Genomic DNA, 21,213 nt, shown 5'->3' with positions numbered 1-21,213 from the left:
CAACTGAAAATAAAGAAGCCTCATCTGAAATGAGACATTAGATTCACACAATAGATTTTGGAGGGGGAGGACAGGAAGATGTTATTTTTGGCTGCTTGCCTACAGCAAAAGCAGCCACCACTCTAAAGCTAATAGATCTGTATTAGTGACTCCTGTGGGAGGTGCAGGCTAGAGATTTACATCAGTATTTGTAGGGCAAACACATTTTGAGGCCACAGATAAGAGTCTGTTGCTGTTATGCTTATCTTTATGCAGGCTTGCAGCAAAACACATCTCTCCTCTGAGGAACTTCTGGCTCAGGGCCCAGAAAACAGGGTGTAAAGTTGTGTTGGTGATAACTCCCTCAGATTTCAGTTAGTACCTAGATGCTTCAAAAGCTAAACCTAAAGAAGCAAGTTGGACAAAGGATAGAAGAACCAAAAAAGGAAGGGGCTTCTCAAAGTCACCCCAGGGTGATTGGCAGAGCCAGAAATAGCACACAGGTTATTTTGGTGCAGAGCGATCTCCATCCTCAGCCATATAAAGGTTAAGCATCTAACCTAGCGTGTTGTTTCTATAGACCACGAAGAAAAGCAGGAACAACCAGCAGGCGATACAAACCACCTTACATGGGATGAGAGGAGAGGTCTGACTGACATACTGACTGTAGAAGAAGCCTCAAGAAGTCATTTTTAAAAGGCTAGATAAGGTGAGGTTAATCCCACCTGCTGGTCTGTGGTTCAACAGGGGCCAGCAGCACGCTCCGTCTCCGTCTAGGCTGGTGTTCCCATGCCACGGTCCACAACAACCAGTGGCTGACAAGGTCTTGACAAGTGATCCCCAGTTCCTCTACAGAACCGGAGTAAACACTAGCATTTTTAACTAAAGGTCAGAGGATTCAAATCATGGTGGTCTGAAGGAAATATTGGCGGCTAACAGTTTCCTTGGCCACAGAAATGTGGAAACTATTGACTGAGCAGCGGCTTTCAACTTTTCTCTGTCATCTGTAAGCCCTTCACCATTTCTTGGTGGAGGTGTGGACCTTGTATCTAAACTGCATGTCTATTAATGATAGACTTTGGGATTTTTATCCACCTTGCACAAACCCTTGAGGAGTGTCCATCGCTGCCAATGAAGCTGGAGACTGCAGACTCAAAACCAGGGAGGTACAGCCTGAAACAGCAGGTACTGCTTGTGGTTCCAGGTGCAAACCTGGATGCAAAGAGATGGCAGGGACAGGGACTTGACGTGGTTTCCTCAGAAGTCCCTGCTCAAGTGGATGTTTTCCTTCTGGTCTTTGAAATTAGTAGGTTTATTTACAACCAGATAAATGGCTGTTTTCTGGCTTTTTTTTCCCCAACAAAAGGATTTAGAAATTTTATTAAAAACACACCATTGGATTTGAAGCCCAATACTCTGGACAGAAAGGAAGGATGAACATTATCAGCCTTGCTGCAGTCTTGGAGGGATTTTAATTGGTAACAACCGCTTGCATTACTACAGCAGCTGCAGGTTTTGACTGGGAATTGGAACTGTCCAGAAATTACTACAGCATAATCGCTTAGGCCAAAATCCACCACATGTGCCTGAGCTGTCCTAGGGTGAGTCCCTCCAGCTTAGTCAATAGAGAAAGACAGGCCCTGCTTGTGAGGGGTGATGCACCCGTTCCAGGTCTCTGTCTTGCTCCACCGACCACAGAGAGGAAAATCCCAAATCTTGCTTTGCCAGAGGCTGTTCAGTGGCAAGAAACAAGGTGTTGAGTGCAACTTGATGGCCTGCAGTAGCTCACTTGGCCTCCAGCTCCTGCTCCATGGCTTCCTGCTGGGCCTGTGCCATGTCTACCTGCCCTTGGTTCTTGGACACCCTGAGTGCCTCTAGATGACTACGTGGAGGCAAATGAATTGAGCCTTCATTGCCTATGTAGAGTGAACTGAATCCCTCCCCAGGCTCATTGTTGTGCTGGCTGGAGCTCCATGGACAAGCTCAGACCACAAAGCCCAGGCAGACACCTAGACATCGCAGAGCAGGCAAGAGGAGTCTCCTGCTCAGGATGCCCAGGGGAAGGGGGGGATGAACCTGCACCAGAGCACAAGGCAGTCTCTGCTTCTAAAAGCTTCCAGCTCCAACACAGCCAAGAGGAAACAGGAGCACTTGGAGGAGAAAGGGGCTTCCTAAGTATCCCCCTGTGAGATGCTCACACAGCTAATTGCAATACCTGTGCTCACTTACTCCAACACAGTCTCTGCATTCCCCAGAGACCACTTTTAGCTCTGGGGTTCTTACTGTGGCTGTCCTCTTTTAGTCATGTTCAGGACTTTTTTTTTTTTTTTTTAATTTGTAATTCATGCACAAAATGCAGGGTTTTGCTCTTTCCAAAGGTGCATTTCCCAAACCTAAACATGAAAACTTCAGCACCAAGATCTCCTAACTCAGAACATCACAAACGCAACATAAGACCAAATTATCCCTGAAACACTGAACAAATGAAACCAATTTTCTTTTGAGGTATTTGCAGAAGAACACCTATTCATATACAAACAAAACAAACAGCAGTAATCCCCGGAGGAGTAAAAATGCAGTTTTCTTTTAATTTGCCCTGACACTTTCCTCTACCACACAGTGACTGGCTAGACGATGAACGTGAAAAACAGCAAAAGAGCTTTTACTTTCAGTAACTCTCCCAAACTCTTTAGACATCTACTTTGTCAACTCCTTCCAGAGGATGACTTGCTGAAGGACACGCAGGAAGAAGAGAATAGTATTTTCTTACTTATTTCCCCCTATCCTTTAAGGACGTGGATAGCCAGCCATGCATCAGGACTGCGAGTTCTCACTGCTTTATCTGGTGTTTTTTAAGTCTGGTTTTCTTTCAGCCTTAGCTTCTGGGAGTCATGTGTTGGGGGACACACAGCTCGCATTTAAAATAAAAGCAAGCATGTACCTGCCCTGGTAGCAGAAAGAAGCTGGAGACGATTAACTCCAGAGTGCCAGAATAAGGGGAGAAAAAGGAAGAGAAATAAAAACTTCCCCTTTTTGAAAAGCTCATGGTATTTTAAGCAACTGTCATAATTTTGGGAATATTTTCCACCCGTAGTCATTCAAATGGGTTGCTAAGGCAGCGTCTCTTTCACTGCAGCACTGGGTGCTACCTGTAACCCTCTTTCATTAGGAGGAGAAAGAGTTGTCCATTGTACTGCAGAGGCTGAAGAGGCTTTTTTTCTACATGGCAGAGGGAAAAAGACTTACACGGTCAATTGTTGGCATCAACTGGCAAAATAAATTCAGAGCAGACTGTTCACGGAAACCGGGAAGCCTTTGAGAACATCCTGCTGATGCCGCTAACCACGATTCCATAAACGCAACACTATTGTCTTAAAAACAGGGAGGATGGCCTAAAGCCCACTCTGGTTAAAAGATGCAATAATAAAACTACAAAACCAGAAACAGGTAAAGAACAGGAAAAAAGAGGAGGAAGATGCAACGCTAAGCCAACAGGCCTGGGCTTTGCCTTGTAGGGTAGCCTACCACCTCCTCTTTGGAGGTGGCTGATGGCTGCCTAGACCACAGGCAGAAGCAGCTTGTGTCAGTCTGCACTGATGGGACCTGGTAGACAGACATGGAGTCTCCTGAGGGCTGCTCTGCCTCTGTCCGACCCAGTGATTCAGCTTGCCTCACTGCAGATATCCATGGTATCATGAGCTCACCACCTGGGCTCTCCTGAGAGTAGGGCAGAAATCAGTGACGTCATGGTGTCTTATCTGCTTCCCTTTAGGTGCCTGCTGTAGCATCTCTCTCCTTGCTGGATCTCTGCTGCCTATGGAGGAAAACTGGGTTACCTCCCTCCCTTGGAGATGGAGAGGCTGTGGCCTCCAAAAGCAGGTGAGATCCATCTCATCTGATGTCCAAGCAAGTCTGACAGTGTCATGGTCAACCCCACGCTTGCTATGGGGACTCCTGCCTCCCTCTAGGCAGCAGAGATAGAAGGGAAAACACAACTTCACATAGCCAAGGTGTCCCCACGAATCCCTCACAGCACGCTCAGGTCTTGATCGCAAACACAGACCCCTCTCCCTCCTCACACTCTCCACTCCCCTCCCAGCCTTGTGCATTTGCAGCGTGGTGTTACGGTCCCTTTCCCACCCTGGGATGCTCTGTGCTGGACATGGGTGGGCCAGCTCTGCTGCTTGTGTTGTCAGGGACTGGGAGGACAGAGGGGTGGATGGGAGCTCTGATGCTGGGGACCACAACAGGTTTCTCCGAGGGCAGTCCCCAGATGTGGCTGCACCCTGGCTGGTACCCCTCTGTCTTCATATGACTTGCCATAGCAGATCCCCCGATCTTCTCCCATCCTGTGAGGTCACCTATGGTGTCCTGTGATGTGCGGGGAGAAACCAGCATGGAAAGCTCTGCAAGCTTCCCAAAACCCAAACCAGAACTCCTGACAGCTTTCCTTAGACTTTGTAACACCTAGTATCATCTAAAAGCCAGACGCAGCTGAGAGCCTGTTTCATGCTGCCTTGGAAAGCAAAGCAGCCTCAAAGACAGGGACAATGAAGGGGCCCTGTCTCCCCTAGTCCCCGCTTCCCAGGAACAGGAATCCCATTTATTTCATTTCTCTCCCAAGCTCCTGGCCCAGCCTTTAGGGCCCTGCCTTCCCACCCTCCTCTGCCACTTCTCCTGCCTGGTTGGTGTAATTAATTTTCATGCTCTCATACCCTCGCTTTCTTGCCAGCGCTTGTAGGAAGGGATGTGCAGCGAACTCCCTGCACAGAGGATGCAAGAGGCAAGGCAAAAGCTCAGCAGGCAGGTTATAAAGCAGGCAGCCCTCTCGTCTCGTGCTCCTGTAGGCAGAGCAGCCAGGAAATCCACGGAGAGGGTCTCTCCCCCCCGGCCCTTTTCCTCTCTCTCTCTTTCTTTCCTTTCTTTCTTTCTTTCTATTTTTTTCCCTCTTCCCTTCACCTTTCCTTTCCCGCCCCCATCAGCAGCCGCCTCCCCAGCCCGTCCCCCGTCCCTCCCGGCACCATGCCTCCTGGAACGTCGCAGCTCCGCTCTTTCATGAGCAGTGTGTGGTATTATGACTCCGGTGATGCTGAGCCCTGCCAGCATGCCTCAAACCACAGGTATCTGACCCCGTCCCAAGCCCCAGAACACTGATTAATGTCCTGATTCACAACCCGATAGGGTCGGCACCATCGGTGGCCGAGACGGGACACCACCCCACTCCCCGCTCTCTCCTCTCCTCCCTGCAGACCCCTTCTCCCTTTGCTCAGGGAGTGTGTGGGGGGGTTCAGTTCCAAAAAAACCAGGCGGCAGCAACCGCGGGCAGGGAGCGCGGGAGCTGCCAGCGGCGGCCGGGAGCTGTACATGGTCAGGGTGCCGTTACAACAAGGCCAGCTCTGTGATTACGGCACATTAAGCTCTCAGTGCGATGCAGGCAGCTCTGGGGCATGACGTTCTTCCCTGCTCCAGCTAGTCAGCTCCGGCATCCCCACCCCATCTCCCCCTTTTTCTGGGCATGGAGGGGAGGCACTGGAGGGCTTGACGTGCTTCTTATCTGGAGCTGAGGGCAGCCATGGCCTCAGAGCCGTTGGGGAAGGTGCAGCGGGGAGAAAAGCTGCAGTGGCTGTGCATGCCCCGGCGGGAGATGGAGGGGAGGGAGGAGGAACGGTCCCCGGAGCAAAAAATACAGGCTGCGACCCATTGCAAGAGGCCAAATCAACCCTGGAGCACGTTGCAATGGGGCATCCAAGCATCTTGCTGTCAGGATAGAGGCATCCCCACACTCCAGGGCTACTGGGTGGTGGCTGGTGGTGGGAGTCCCAACAGAGCCCTGTTTTGGGGCTGTTGATGGCTCAGATGTGACAGTAGCAGGGATCGAGCCAGGCACCCATGGAGTGGGACCTGCTGCAGTGTGGGATCCCTCCCATGGGACCACAAGCATCAGCTAATCCTGTGTGAGAAAATAAATCGGCTGGGTCCTGTTCTCTGTCCCCTTTGACCGTGCCCACGTCCATATGTCTGCAATATCTTTTTCCCAAAGCAGTGTGGCCTCATCCAAACCACCTCCCACAACCCACTGTACACCTGAAATGTGTCTAAGCATTATTTGGGGTGGTGCAAGCTGGTAAGAGCTAAAGACAGGCCAAGGAGCGTGCTGGCAGTAAAACAGCATGGAGGATCGCAGGACAGCGCTTCAGACCTGGCCTGCCTGTTTTTACTTATTAGTGAAGGTAAAGCCCTGTCAGCTGGGAGTTTCTTCAGGCAGCGCCAAAATCTCGTCTGTCCTCTCTTGTCCATCCTTCTCCCTGGGCTGGAGGAACATCCCTGGTCCTCAATACCTCCTCTTCCTTGGCCAGCTCAAAAGGAGCCCCTTGCCCCATCAAAGCACTGCCAGCCCTTGGGATGGGACCTACCCCCTCCCTGTACGCTTGCACATCCCCCTGCCCTGTTCCAGGGTTCAAATACCAACCCAAGGCTTTAAGCTAAGGCCTTGGACCCTCCCCAAAAGGGTCTTATCTCCTGCCGTCTCATGACCTGTCTTCACTAGAAATATCCTCTTTATACCCCAGCAAGCCAGAGATAACCAGCTTTGCCTTCTTGGGCACCATCTGTTTCCAGCCAGGAGCGGGTGATTTCTAGGAGGCGTGGGACCTGTTCTAGTGTCTGTCACACTCCTTTTCCCCATCCGTACAGCAACAAGACTGGAAGAGGAGACACAAAATGCTGGGATATTATGGGTCAAACAGCCTTCTCTTCCCAACTCATTCTGCTTTGCATTCTTCTGCAGGCTTTCCGGGAAACACAGGACTCCCAACCTGATGCTTTTGGAGGCATGAACTACAGATCTTTGCCTGGTCCACTTTCTACAGGGTGTTAACTCTGAACCCTAAGGAGGTACTTCCCAATGGAGTATTCTTCCCTTCCATTACATTTTAGATGTCCATTTTGAAAGCTGGGGGCTTAGGGCCAGCAGTAGGTTAAGAAACAATGGTGTTACCAAGAGGCAAAGGGGAAAGTGATGAATAAGGAATTTCAGAAGAGAAGCAAAGGCTACCGCCACAGCAGTGAGACAACGCATAATTGGTTCTCCTGGAGGACTAACAGTGCTGATAACGAAGGCTGGCACTGTCAGCAGAGTAGACACCAGGCTGGAAAAGGACTTGCACGCCTAGGTCTACTAGGTCTCTGTGCACACCCTATGGACTCCCACCCACGCATGCGCCCAGCAACAGTGCTGATGGCTATTATGCAACAGATTTGGCTGCGTTGCAATTACAGGAGGGATGGGTGATTCGCCTCCGCGTCAGCAGAAACAGGAAAAGTGGGAAATGGAAGGACGCAAGCATCCACCGAGGCAGGCTGCAAGGGCTGGGCTGTCTGCTCCTACTCCACCTCAGGCGTCTCCTCCACCCAGCTGGGTTCAAGGGATGGCAGTCTGTTCACCTTTTGGCTTGGCCATTGTTCTGCTTATCTGGGTAACTCAGAGCCCTTATTGCCCCAGGAAGTGCTGAGTCAGGTCAGCCAAACAGGTGCCCACATTGACCTCTATGGAGATCCTCTTTGTGGTCAGGCTTGTTGGCACAGAAGCAGGGCCGGATCCTTACCTGGGTGCAAAACAAGAGCTGTCTCTGTTCCATTTTCACCAGCTGAAGCACACTTCCCCCCCCCCGCTCCTCCATAAACCTGAGTCATCTTTTGCTGATGACAGAGTAAATTAGGAGCATACAGTAGCTGTGACTTTGAATGGCATGATTTCCCATTTCCAGTCCTACAAAATATGTGCAAAAGGCACTTAAAGTTCAATTTGTTGATCACACCGACGTTGTCAATGACACCAAGGGATGCAAGGGCAAAATCAGTATAAAAATTTGGGAAGGAGAGAAGACAAAGCGATCATCTACTGCACAGTCTGCTTTAAACACTGATGCTAAATTTGCTCAAATCTCATAGATTCAGATATCATGATTTGGCATCTTTTAAGAATGGACCCAAATCCACAGCTGAATCCAGCCCTGTCCTGTGGTTTGAAAAATCCAGCCTGCCAGCACGCTTATCATCCTTCCCCACCACCACCATAGCCAGAAACAAGAGCGACACTCCCCCCTTTCAGATCCCCCCCACAAATTGCTCTCGTTTAAATGCTTTCAAGAAGGCATTCATTGCACAAGGCAGCCAGCCACAAAAGAAGCTACTGAAGCATGGCCGAACATGGTTTGGAGAAGCATCTGGAAACTGCGGGCTTGTCATCCAACCCAGATCTCTCAATTTGCAGAATCTTTTCCCTTCCCGTCCAGATGCAACCCAGGGCCAGGAGACCAGGACCAGCATGTGCCAGTTGGGCTTCTCCAATTTACCTTCCATCTCTCTCCTTATTTCCCTGCAGTGACACTGATTGACATCAGATGAGACTCTCTTGGCCCTTCTGCACTCCACAGGAACACCGCTGATTTACGCCAGCAGAAGGCTCTGGCCCCTTGAGCTTTGTGGTTTCTATGATGAGGTTAAGGCAAATCACGGAGAAAATCTGATCCCAGGAATGAAACAAAAAAAACCCAACAAACATGCTTCATTGTGGTGGTGAAAGGCTGACGGAGAAACACCAGTCATGGTGGGAAATGAATTGGAAATGAAGCTGGTACTCTGCAGTGGGATCATATGGTGGGATGCTCTGAGACTGTTTAACAATGCTACGGCATGAGTCAGAGCCGCACAGTTATACCCGCACGCTCGCTTGTATATACACGCATACATAACAGTTTTGTACCAAATCCTGTGTCTTTGTCAGCTGAGGAAATAAGACCTTGAGGCCCACCCAGGTTCTGTGGGGTGCAGTCACAGACGATCTGTGGCAGGAGGCTCCGCAGCTGAGCGGGTCCCCTGAGGCTATGGGGCAGCTCTGAGATGCACGCGCACCCATTGCTGACATCTAACGCCAAGCGAGGGAAATCAGCCCTATCCTGCTTTGTCCCCATCCAGCGGCTGGCCTGGGTAAACAGTCCTGGTAATTTAGCACAAGTGAAAACAAGCCATGTCTGCATTAGATACAGTGCATCAGACCCTCTGACCACCTACTGGTGTGTGTTTTAGCAACCACAGCTATTTAGACTGGGAAAACGTTTCCACCTCAGTGCCTATAGAGCCATCTCTCTCTCTCTTTTATCCTTTTCTGGGAAGAACAATAAAAATAAACCATGTTTCCAAATGCACAGAGTCCACCTTCACTCCGCACAAGTCCTCTGTGCCTTTGCTGCACATACAGAGCAAGAAATACCTGAAGGCACACAGAAAGTCAATGGGAGAGCTAAATCTCAACTCCTGGTCCCCTCTCCTTACTGAAGAGGCCATTTTAGAGGAAGCAATTCAGTGAGTGTAACCTCGAGGGCACTGGAAGAAAACACAAGCTCAGAGAAAATGTCAACTCTGAGAGGTTAAAAGGCTTCATAAACTGATGGCTCTTGATAAAGCCAGCAATTCTAGCTTTTGAAGCTCTATATGTTAGTCGACTCGTAGCAGTCCCACCTCTTACCAGCTCCCTCCCACTTCTATTTTAAATTTGTTTTGCTGTATTTTTACTAAGCTGAGTGAAATTGCTAACCACGAAATAGATACGCTACGTAATGTTGCTTTATTGATCTTACTCTTCGAGTGCGGCCAGGAGAAACAGGTCATTTCCTTGCAACCACTCGCCATAGCCGGTGTCTCAAAGCTACTTTAACTCTGATTGCTCAATGTCTGAAAGGAGAAGCGGTTTGGGATGTAGGAGTCGAGAAGAAAGTCAAGGTAACACTGAGGCGAGGCAGGGGTTTAGGCAATAAAAGTGGGATAGATGGAAATAGCATGTGAAGTTCATGGAAATCAGTCCAGTGGTTTCACTGAATTTTGGAATCTGATTTGTATCTTTGCAAAACAAAAGAGGCTACTGGCTATTTGCTCCTGGAAGAGATCAGGCATCGCCTAATGTGTTTTAATTCACAAGATCAATGAGCTAATTACTCTGTGAGTCAGCCCATGGTTTCCTACAGCTGAGCCATCTCAGGAGCCCTTGGCCTCACTGTGTCACTAAATAAAGTGGGTTAGAGACTATTCTCAGGTCTTGCAGGCAAGGGAAGCTGTCGTGACATGGTCTGGGTGTATGAGTCAATCAGCCTTGTCTTTTGGTGGGCTTCAATGTGCCTACAGGGAGTGGTCTGAATGCAGCCCCATGTGCCTTCCAGGGTGGTCAGAAATGGTGATTTCTTTCTCCCTAGCCTTGTGAAAGAAAGGCCAAAGACAGGGACAGAAATGACAGAGCAGGCTGTCATCACGACGGGGAAACAGAGCAGGGGAACAGCACGGGGCAGGAAAGTGTGAACAAAATCAGGTTCAAACAACGCTCCCGGGTCCAGCAGTCCCAGCCTTCCTGGGCAAAGCGGGGCCAGGGTGCCTCCAGCTTCTGAAACCCTCCTTTTCCTCCTGAGTTAAGAAATGCCCCACTGCGTGTCTGCTACCGGCACCGTTCCTGTGCTTAGTGTACGGGATGGGCTCAGAGCTCTCCCGGGATGCTGCACTCCCTCGAGTGCCCAAGGAGTGTAAACCAGCTGAATAAATCAAGGCAACGAGATGATGATTAAATAACTTGCTAGTGGTCCTAAACACTGGCAGAGTCCCCCAAAGCGCCACTGAGTCTCGGTTAATTGATCATTTGTCCTCTGCTATGTGTCCAAGAGATGGTAGTTCCCTACCATCTGCTGCTCCTTACAAAGTGCCTCATCCCTTAACCCACGGCAAGCATGCGCTAGGTTTTGCATACCACTTACTTCTCTGTTAAAATACACAGAAGAAAAAAACCATTTAGGTCCCAAGCTGAAGTTCAGTAAAGGGAAGAGAAGGTTTCTAAGGACACCCAGTGACTTTCAAACCTGCGTTTACAGATGCAATAGAGGCTGCTTCTTGCTCTCAGTGTGGCAAGACCAAGCAGATAAATACACTGAAATGCTTGGAGAGAGGGGAAGGGAGGCAGAAGTAAAGATAACATCGAGAAACCCTGATTAGCAACAGGGCAGCCATGTGAAAAACGAGATAACCAGCCTGCCGTGGGTGCTGAGACAGCAACTCCTGTCTCCAGCCCTTGCCCCAGACACTGATCTAGGAGGAGGTCTTTTCCGAGAGGCCAAGTCTCCTTTTGATGAGCTACCCTTATCTGACAGACGGCTGGTACTCGAGGTCATTACGGTAGAAAGACTCAAAGACACCAAACACCTTTGGACTTTGAAGGCTCATTTGTTCTGCGCTTTGATAGCGTCAGAGAGGTAGGCGAGCGCAGGATGGCTGTGCTGCCTACTCCTGCCTGGCTCAACACCTTCCTCGACTTGGACGTAGGGGGAATGGTTTGGCCTGACCATTTCACTGTCCCTGCAAGCAACAGACCAGAAAGCAGGTAAGTAGGTACGAACTGTGTGGTATCTCAGCTTGTCTGGGCCACTTCTGAGTCTTGGAAGTCCCTGTTTATGTCTGTATTGCTAAGTACAAGGGCTGGGTTCTGTCCTCCGGCCCTGACACCAAGCAGCACAACACACCTCGTGTCTACAAGCCTAAACTCAATTTTTTTCCCTAAAAAAAGAGTATGGTCACATCCAATACCCCTGACCTGTGTTATCCTGAACCATCACTTGGCACCATCTGCAGGGCTCGTCTGCTCAGACAAAAACTCTGCCAAGAAGTGTGCTAATGATCAGATGGTGTGGCTGATGGAGGGGAGGTTCAGAGGTAGCACGGAGCCTACGATGAACTTGGCTGCTGGCCCTATGGCTCACGTTGCTCTACGCGTGTTCATTGCCAAGGAGCAGAAGGTACAACAGGGCGCACGGCAGGCCTGGGACGGGGTGTGCATCTCAAAAAGAGGATTTGGGGGGGCTTTATGCCAGAGTAACATGACTGTACAACCATGGCGTCAGGGTGAACCTGCACACATTGCTGGCCGCTCATCCCTTCTTGTCCCCACTTCTGTGACCCAATCTCTACCTCACGTGTCTCGGGGACTCATCTGAGCCTTTGCTGTGCAGATGCAATTCACTGACCCAGCAACAAACCTTCTCCTACGTTTATTTTCTTTTTTCCATCTTTGGTAGAATTTAGTTGGTTAGTTTGGTGCCAGCTCAGTGAGCTGAATCAGCTCATGGAGGGGTGCACACGGTCAGGAGGGAAGGAGGGAGACAGGAGCACAATCCCTGTGCTGCTGAAATGCCTTGAACCAGGGATGCTGGAGGGGTGAGAGGGAAAAGGGGCAGAGAAGTCCACCTTCTGCTTTGCTGGATAAAGGGAAAAACATGTGACAAGAAAGACAGGCCAGCCTTGCAGAAGATTTCAACAACCGAAACATCACCTGAATGCTGTCAGAGGAATTTGTGTTACAGGAGGATCGAAGTGTGACCTGATAAGAGGGAGCCATCAGTCCAAAATTTTCCATTCTTGAAAACAGCATTTCTGGAAGTCAATCCAAGCTAAGCCTCCGAAGGGAGAGGAAAACCCTAAAACACAGAGCCCCTCTAATCACTGCCAAGGGTCAGCCTGGCCTCAGTGGAAATAAAGGGGTTAATGCCAAGCCAGGTGCACCGAGCATGAGTTCGGGTGTTTTCTTCCCATGACACAAGACAGCAAAGCTCAGTCTGACCCAGCAGGTATTCTGCTGGCTGAGTTTCAGCCCCAAGTGTAATTCTTTTATTACCGTGTCATGAAAGGCGCAACACAAAGATCATCTTTAGTACACCAGCTCTTGCAAGAGCAGCTGAAGTTTGAGGTGTTATGGGTCAAGATAGCCAAATGAGACTATAACAGCCAAGTGGATGCAGAGGGAGAAAGCAAATTCACCATATCAGGGCAAAATATCTTTGATGTGGTCTAATCTAACACAGGCTGATGCTGTTCTTCCTTTCAGTCAGGGCTTGCCCTAAGAAACCCATTTTCTTTGGTTTTTTTTTGTTATAATGGTTACTAATTGAGAGACGCTGAAATTTCACTTACAGCAGGGGCTGATCAGACAGAGAAACCCCTCTACGCTTGACCTTTTGCAGAGAAACAGCCCATCCGAAAGGGTGGGGGATCCCTGCTGGCTTCTCCCTTTGATCCGGACAGTGTCAGAGGGCAAAGAGGTTTGGCGGGATCAGAGCTCAAAAGGCTGAGATGAGCCCAGCAAGAGCCGTGGGGATCGGAGAGCTGCACAGTCTACTGAGTACCTAAATACACGCCGGACTTCCATCGCCCCCTCCCAGCGGTGTGGGATGAGGATTGAGCCACTCGGCAGCAACGAGGACAAGTTCCCAGGAAGGGTTTAAGTCAGAGGCAGCCCTAGTCTGGCTCTGCTATTCCCTCCTTCTCGTCTTTAGGCACAAAGAAAATTCAGCGACTGGGGGGTTTAGCTGGAGCCATAGCTCTGCGACCGACTCCAGGGAGCAGGTTTTTCTCAGCCCTATATCTCAGTGCCAGGAGAGGTGCTTTACCACCTCACCCCACACTGCTCGGTCGGAGGCTGTATGGTAATAGATGTGATTTAGGGGTTTCAGTGTGATGAGTGTGGTGTCTGTGCCCCAAATAACTCTTTGAACCAGGGAGTGATTTCTACTGAATTTGATCAAGTGGCTGAGCAGTGAGTTTCCCAAGCAGAGGGAAATCCTCCAGCCGGCATCTTTACACCCTAGGAGAGTCCCCTTATCAATAAATCCAGCCCAGGAAAAGAGACGATACGAGACACACAGCTGTGGGACGACTCTCAGACTTTCAGCATCGTTTTTCAAAGGGACGTGGGAGCGCAGGGCGGCGGTGGCAGGGGCAGCAGCTGTCTCTGCTTGAGCTGTCTGGGCTGGGGGTACCCCTCGCAGGGACTGCAGACACACCGCCCTCGCCGGAATAATCCCACTGATCTCAAAGCACCGCTCCGGGGCTATTTCTAGGAGGCCAGAAACCAAACAACAACTGCCTGGACCCGAAAGACGCACCTCAGATTTCATTTCCTCCAGCCTTGACCCCCCCTGTGCGCACAGTTGCCCTCTTGTTTTTCCTCTTCCCGATGCAAGAGGCTCCCACCAAACCCAGGCTGCTCAGGTCAGACTTGCCACCGGGCAGCTGAACTTTTTTTGGCTTGCATGGGATGAAATCCCAGCCCATGCATTACCCTGACGCGCAGGCTTGTTTGCTTTATATTTTGCGGTTGAGTATTTTATAGTCCAGGGATATCTGCTAATCCCGAAGTACAATAACAAAAATCGTATCTTTCATAAATACATGGGGCAGGGATGGGCACGCTCCCAAGCGTGTGCGGAGAAAAGAACATTTCAGGCATTGTTGTGCTGCACTTGGAGCTTGTCTTTATTTAACGAAGTTAGACAGCTAGTTGGGATTTGCAGGATCTCTATATAGCATTATTTTATTATTATTGTTCTTTTTATTATGGGGCGTATTCTGAGGCAGAATATGATTATCTTTCCCTTCCAGCTATAAATTATTCACCTTCAAATCCTTCCCCTTTCCAGATCCATGAAGATGTGGGTCTGATCAGAGGAACAACAAGAGACAAGTCAAAGAGCAAAACACTGACCAACGCCTGCTTAATCCTGCTGCTTTGCTGCCTGAGCACCGGGATCTCGGCTGGTTGGTGACCTGAGAATCGCTTTGGTGCGAACGAGAGTTTTTCCGATTTATACCGGACCTTCCTGCCGGAGATTAACACCAATGCTGGTGTGGATGCAGCTCCCTTGGGAATAAGGGCTGGGACCCTTCTGCAGGTGACCTGGCCGAGCTTGTCCCTGTTTTGGGTTACGCCTGCAAGAAAGGGCTCCACACCCCCTCCTGGCACCCCTTGAATTTCTGGGGGATCGCACCAGCTTCTCTGCAAAATCAGAGGGAAACTTCAGCATTGCCCAAGCAGCCTGAGTGGGGCCAGGGCTGGGGAGCCGCAGGCTGCAGCAAACAGAAAAGGGCTGAGACCGTGCTGTTGCCAAAATGCATCCCCCTAACGTGCAGCACCTTCCGCAAGGCACCGAGCACTGCTAAAAGGCAAGACCCCCCACAGTAGAGTGGAGGTCCCTTTTGCTGCCCATTTCACACCCTACACGGACCTGCTTCCCTGGGTCATGTTGAGCTCAGCCGACTGCAGCCGGCTCAGGCTGATACCCGTTTCCCAAAACGGAGCCTTTGTGATCCAAAGCCCTGCAGAAGGCTGGTGGCTTATTATTATTATATCATTATCATTATTATTATTACTACTATTATTATTATTATTATTCAGAATGTCTCCTCCAGTGACAACTGGGTTGGGGGCTGCCAGGCTGAGACTGGCAAGAGAAGGAAACAGTGAAAACCGAAGGGGTCAGCAGAGGAAACCATGGGGCTTTCTGCTGGGAGGTGGGACATGGGGAGATTTTTTTGCAAGGAGCTCTGGCAGCGCCTTTCAGATAAAATCACAGTGCCTACATCTTAACTTCCATGCTCTGCTGATGTCAGACCCTACTTTTAAAGCTCCTTTCGCACACATCTTTTCAAGCCCATGTTTGCAGGGCTATCTGGCTCAGGCCAATCTTGCTTCCCTGGCCCTTGGACCAAATAGCAGAATTAACCCAAATTTACCCCCCTCACCCTGCCAGATTTCAGGCACAAAGCGCTCAATCGACAAGTCAAATTCCCTTTGCCGTTTAAGCAGGTGTTAATCAGGCATATTCCCAGGGAAATGCTGGGGGAGAGCTTCTCTGGATTGCCAGGGGAGCTGGAGGACAGCAGAGCTTCACCCAGTACTTTACCCCAAATCAAAGCCTGTCCCTCTCAGCTGCCCCCCTAAAGCGCAGGGCAGGGATGCTGATCTCGCTATGGGTTTCGCGTGGCTGCAGGCTCACAGGAGGTCCACGGTTTCTGCACGGGTACATTTAACTCTGAGAGGACCCACTCCCACAGCATTTTTCCATGTGCCGAATTTCCCACTGTGGTTTACAGTTAATGCAGGGACACGCAGCCCGCATGCTGCGGAGACATGATTCAGCTGCCAGCGTCCTGCCCCATGATGTACCAGTGACACAGACAATCAAAGAAACCGTTTCCCACCCCTACTTCAGCACTCTTGCTGCAAAAAGTGCCTTTATTATCATCTTTGCCCGCTGACAAAAGGAACAATGGGAGTGACAGCTTCAGATTTAGGAGGCATCGTGCTCTGCCCTATCTCAGCATCACCAACCCTCAGATGCAAAGCAACCGAGCTGCGAAGAGCCCAGCAATTAGAGCCATGGCTCTCAAGACTCAAGTCTTCCAGCCTCAGACAGATGAATTGTGCCCTGAAGCTCTGAGTTGTCGGCTGCCTCAGTCTGCGGGAATTCTCCTGACTCAAACCCCACAGGAGAATTTTGCTTTGCTGTGCTGGGGGAGTGAAAGATCGGGTACCACTTTTAGCTTAGCCCAAAGCTGCCATGGAGCCTGTCTCTAAATTAAGTACTTGCATCCCCACCCCTGCAGCTACCCTCATTGATTTTTGCTTGTTGCTTCTAGGAGAGAGGCACTTGGTGACTTCTATTGATGGCAGCACATAAAACACACTCAGACCCGCTAGCCAAATATCAAGTATATATATGACCCTTCTTATAGTGTAGCTACCAAGACATCACCGTCCTGAAACATGCAGTCAATGCCATTCCGTGTTTTCAAAGTTCATTTAAAAATCAAGTTACTTTGGGAAAGAAGCAAAAAAAATCAGGCTCTAGGCACCCTGCAAGTTGTTCCCTGCCTCGCAAGTTGTTGTACAGTGGGATGACACGGGGCTGACCTTCTTATTCTGCCTAAGTAGATGCCAGAAGGGACACACAACATCTCTGCAGCCCCTGAATTGTCAGGACAACTTTTCAAACCTTCTGGCAGCTCCTTCAGCTGTCAATAATGGGTTTGAAAAGCAAGGGAAGGGTCTGAAGCATGCATTTCAGCCTGGACCTAATTAAACCAAATGGGGTTTCTAGCGGCAGGACCCTAGATCAGTACAGGAGAGCAACAGGCTTTTGGAAACACAACAGAGCAAATACTCTTGTGCATTCCTCACCTAGCCCTTCCCAGCCAGTGTCCCTGCTTTCTTGCCCCTCTGTGATTCTGGCAGAGCTATTTGTGATTTACGCCCAGGTTTTACGCCCTGAGCTGGTGCACGGGGCACGCTCAGCTGCTGCAGCCATGAGCCCCTGTCGCCTACCAGCGCTGCTGAGCAAATCGCTTGTGATCTGAAAGTGTCTGTTGTGATGGGGGTATCAAAAATAAAATACCCACTGGGAACACGAGACAGCTGGAACTTGGTTCACTGGCTGGTCCTCTGCACCTTCTGCAGGTACCGGGATGTACTGGGAGAGGGGAGTAAACAGGGAATGGGACTGGAGACGCGCTCTGCAGCCTCGCCTGTCTTTTCTGAGTCCCGAAGTTTGCCGAGCGCCAGTCTGGCTGTTTCACAAACCTGATTTTCATCGGTACCAACAGAGACACCAAAGCTAGCAGGAATTTTGGTGCTGACTTCAGCGGCAGCAGGGCTGTGGAGGTGGGGGGTAGCAGGTGCTACAGGACCCACCCTGTCATGATACGGCCCCAAAGTCAGACGTGGTCACGGAGATGCTAATCCAACCCCAGAACAGGGGAGAAACCTCAACCGTCACTAAAACCTCAACAAATCTACAACTGGTCCTCCCAATTTCCCCAATTTTCTTTGGGTTTTGAAAGGTTTATTTGTGCTTAGAGATAGAGCAAGACAGGGATGGACTGCAACAATGATTGTTTTTCGAGGGGCTATTTCTTCTCATTTATTGATGAGATGTTTCCCTCTAGCACGATGCTGGACGTGTGGGGGAAATACCCCCCCTACCAGCCCTGCACAAGGTCCCAAGCAGTCCCTACCAAACCCAGAGGACAGGGCCCAGGGTGGTGGTTCCTGGAGGGTCGGGGAGGACCTGGATGGAGCCGGCGTCAGGGTGATTCCACTCCCTTTCAAACACATCTCCATCCCTTACGGAAAGCAGACACCGCTTTAGGTGGTGGCCGTGCCCCTTCCTACACCAGAAGGCACTGAGAAATGGCCAACAGCGGTGGTGATTCCAGGGATGGAGAAAGCAAGGAAAGCACATGTCAAAGCAGCGTGCCCATCAGTGGGTTAACATCTGGTGGCCGATTCCGTATGACATTTCCCTTCACTTCTGCAGAAGGGCTTCGGAGACCACTTGGGGTCTGCAGATCTTAGCCCGTTCCCCATCACCACCATCAAGGCAGTTTTGACAGACTTTAGCCCTTTTTGCTGCCTCTGTAAAGATATTCTGCCTCGGTGTGTGCAGGAACAGGTGAAAACAGTGCCAGGAAGCAACGGGTTAATACTACTTTCATGCTCCTGAGTGTAAACTGTCTGCAAACCCTGCACTCTAAGGTCCTCTCCAAATTTAATCCCAAAGAGGAAGGCACCGCTTCGCTGAGATTAAGCAGTTTTGCAGATTAAGAAGATAAAATTAAATTTGTCATCTTGGGGAGGGGGGGTGGAGTAAAAAAAGAAAAATAAAAAGAAAAGGAAGAGTTGCCTTTTACCCATAGATTCCTTTTAAATTATCCCCCAAACGCTTCCCCCAGTCCCCTGTCAAACTGCACGCGTTCCTGTCCGGAGGGGTTTAAAAGTGATTCAAACTCTTCGGGAAGCACAGACATTTTAATTTCATCTGGTGCAGCAACTCTTGAGACCAACTGCACACACTATCTGCCAGCGAAATAAACCACTGGGCTGAAAAAAAAACCCCAGCCCTCTGCCTTCTAAATCCTTGATACAGTAAATTACTCATCAAGGAAACAGCCGCGCAGATCGTTCAAGAATGCGAAGGGAAAAGATTGAGGGACTCACCAGAGCGTAGACTGAACTCAATACGGAGCAGCAGAGGATCAAACCCAGACTGTGATAAACCAGATATGATCCCATATCCAAGAGGCTTCTTCCAGCATCCAAGCTCGCTCAGGGAAGTAGGAGGACGAGAGGTCCTTCCAGCGCTCCGGTTGCAGATGATTTCTCTTTCTCCTTCCCTCCCGCCCCCCCCCCCCCCCCCTTTCCAGAATTTGTGTTTGTTTGTTTGTTTGTTTGTTTCCACAGTTTTAGCCAGAAAGGCACATGACAAGAAACCCCGGTCCTTTGCTTCGTTTTCTCATGGCTGGAGATCTGGGCAGCTCCCTAAATGCAGCCGAGGAGCCCATGTGAAGCGGAGCAACTTCGCTCCCTTCAGAGCTGCAGCCCCTGGTGCTGTTTGTTTTCCGTGTGCATCTGTCTCAGAGCAGAAAAAATCACATCCATATGTCAAAACTGCTCTTCTGTTTCCTTTTTATGAGGCAGTGGGAAGTTCAAATAATTTCTTTGTCAAACGCAAACACACAGAAAGAGGGAGAGAGAGGGAGGGAGGGAGGGAGGGAGGGAGAAGGCGAGAGAGGGGTGGAAGGGGTGGGAGATTGGAGAGGGTGGGGGAGGCTTTTAACCACTGCTTTATTTTTAGATCCAGTAATTTTATCTTTTAGGTTTCAGAGGGGTTTGGGGAAAAAAAAAAAAAGGCTTTTTTTTCCCCCGTCTTCTCTTTTCGGCGTGCAAACAAATCGCGAAGTCGAAAGTTAAAAAAAGTGAAAACTTGGAAATATTTTCACTTAGCAATTACCTTTTCGCAAACAGTGGTACTCTGGGGGATTTTTGCTTGTATATCCCGGCGCGTTTCAGCTCCACAATAGGTTTATTCTGCCAGCCTTCCAGGTTGCAGTGTGTTTTAGGTACAAACAGGGATTTTTGCTTCTCTCTCCCTCTCTGTCTCAAAGGATCTGCAGTTTCAAAAAGCCGATTGAGTACGGCATGAAAGCGTGGGGCTGAAAGAGCGCTCCCCGCCACCCTCTTCCAGCAGTTTCTTTTAGATTTTTTTTTTTACATTTTTTTTCCCCCCTCCCCGCGGTAAAAACCCTTTTCACTTACTCCGCGAAACGTGCTGAAATCCTCGGGTTTGGGGTTTTTTTGGGTTTTTATTTTTTTATTATTTTTTATTTTTTTTCACTCGCGCACCCGCGTGGGCACGGAGTCCGCCGTCCCGCGCCCGGGAGGAGCCTCCCCAAAGCCGGGGAGGGGAGCTTGCAGCCCCCCGGGGCTCGCTGAGGACCGGCCGGGGTCGGGGGGGGGGGGGTGAGCCCCCGCCGAGCGCCCCGGGGGGAGCCGCCGCCGCCGCCCGGAGCCCATCGCGCCGCCGCGTCCTTCCCCCCCCCCCCCCCCCGGCCCGCCCTCCCCGCCTGGATTTCACCAGCTTTTCGGAGTTTCAGGGCAGGGATGTTACTCCCAGCTCAGCCGGGCGGTTTCATTCATAAAACTACGAGGCAAAAAAAAAAAAAAAAAAAACAAAACCCAACCAAAAAAACCAAACCAACCCCTCAAAAACCCCCAAACCTAAAAAGCCCCCCCCGCTCCCCCCAAAGCCATGCTGTCGGGGGGTTTATTTAAGAGCCGAAAGCAGGCTCCAGCAACCATCCCCTTATCATTTTTTCGACGTGGGAGGAGAACCGAGGAGGGGAGGGGGCTAGAAATCACGACAAGGATGCAACACGCGGGCGAAGACACACGCAGGCAGACAGACGGACAGACACACGGCTCTGCGCTTAGGGCTGACTCATTGGGGGAACTTTGGAAATCAAGTCGCGGTGGTTTTATTTTCCTTTTTTTTTTTTTTCATTCTGTCCTTGCAGAAGCAGCGGCTATTTAGAAGGAGCTGAACGGCGGCAAGGAGGGGAAAAGGGGGAAAAAAAAAAAAAAGCCAACCTTCTCTCTAGATCTATCAGAGAGCAGACGGTAAAAACATCAAGTTTTCGCAGAGTGGAGCTGTGTGCATTTCTGTTTTATTTTTTGGAGCGAAGAAAAAAAAAAAAAAAGAAGAGAGAGAGAAAAAAAACACCACCCAAAACTCTACAGTCGGTTTGTTGCTTGCTTTTTTTTTTTTTTTTTTTTTTTTTTCACAGCCCCATGGCTGTGAATAGGTGCCTTCAGCTAATTTTATGAAAAGGGGCTCTTTCCAAGGCTAAGGTAGAGTAGGGCTTCCTGTAAGAGAGAGAGAGGGGAAAAAAAAAAGTTCTGCTCTTGATGCAATCTTTTCCTCCTCCTCCTCCTCCTCCTTACAAACCCGCTGCCTCTCCCTGCCGGCCTCCGCGGATCTCCCCGGCTGCGGGGGGAGCGAGGCAGGTATAAAAGCACCCCCCCGGCCGGGACCC

At 50.1% G+C, this 21,213-nt stretch overlaps 1 protein-coding gene across 1 annotated transcript in view; it reads right to left on the bottom strand.

The window, feature by feature from the left end:
• The window catches only part of PTH1R (parathyroid hormone 1 receptor), a 135,167-nt gene extending 116,185 nt beyond the window's left edge, over nucleotides 1–18,982 (bottom strand). The window contains exon 1 of the mRNA XM_076332093.1: nucleotides 18,839–18,982. Within this exon, the coding sequence (XP_076188208.1) occupies nucleotides 18,839–18,913 (75 nt within the window). The 5' untranslated portion in view covers nucleotides 18,914–18,982. The remainder of the gene's footprint in view (nucleotides 1–18,838) is intronic.
• Nucleotides 18,983–21,213: the final 2,231 nt, after the last annotated feature.

The sequence above is a fragment of the Aptenodytes patagonicus genome, chromosome 2 (assembly GCF_965638725.1).
Source record: "Aptenodytes patagonicus chromosome 2, bAptPat1.pri.cur, whole genome shotgun sequence".
Lineage (NCBI taxonomy): Eukaryota > Metazoa > Chordata > Aves > Sphenisciformes > Spheniscidae > Aptenodytes > Aptenodytes patagonicus.
This window is presented reverse-complemented; position numbering and strand designations above follow the sequence as displayed.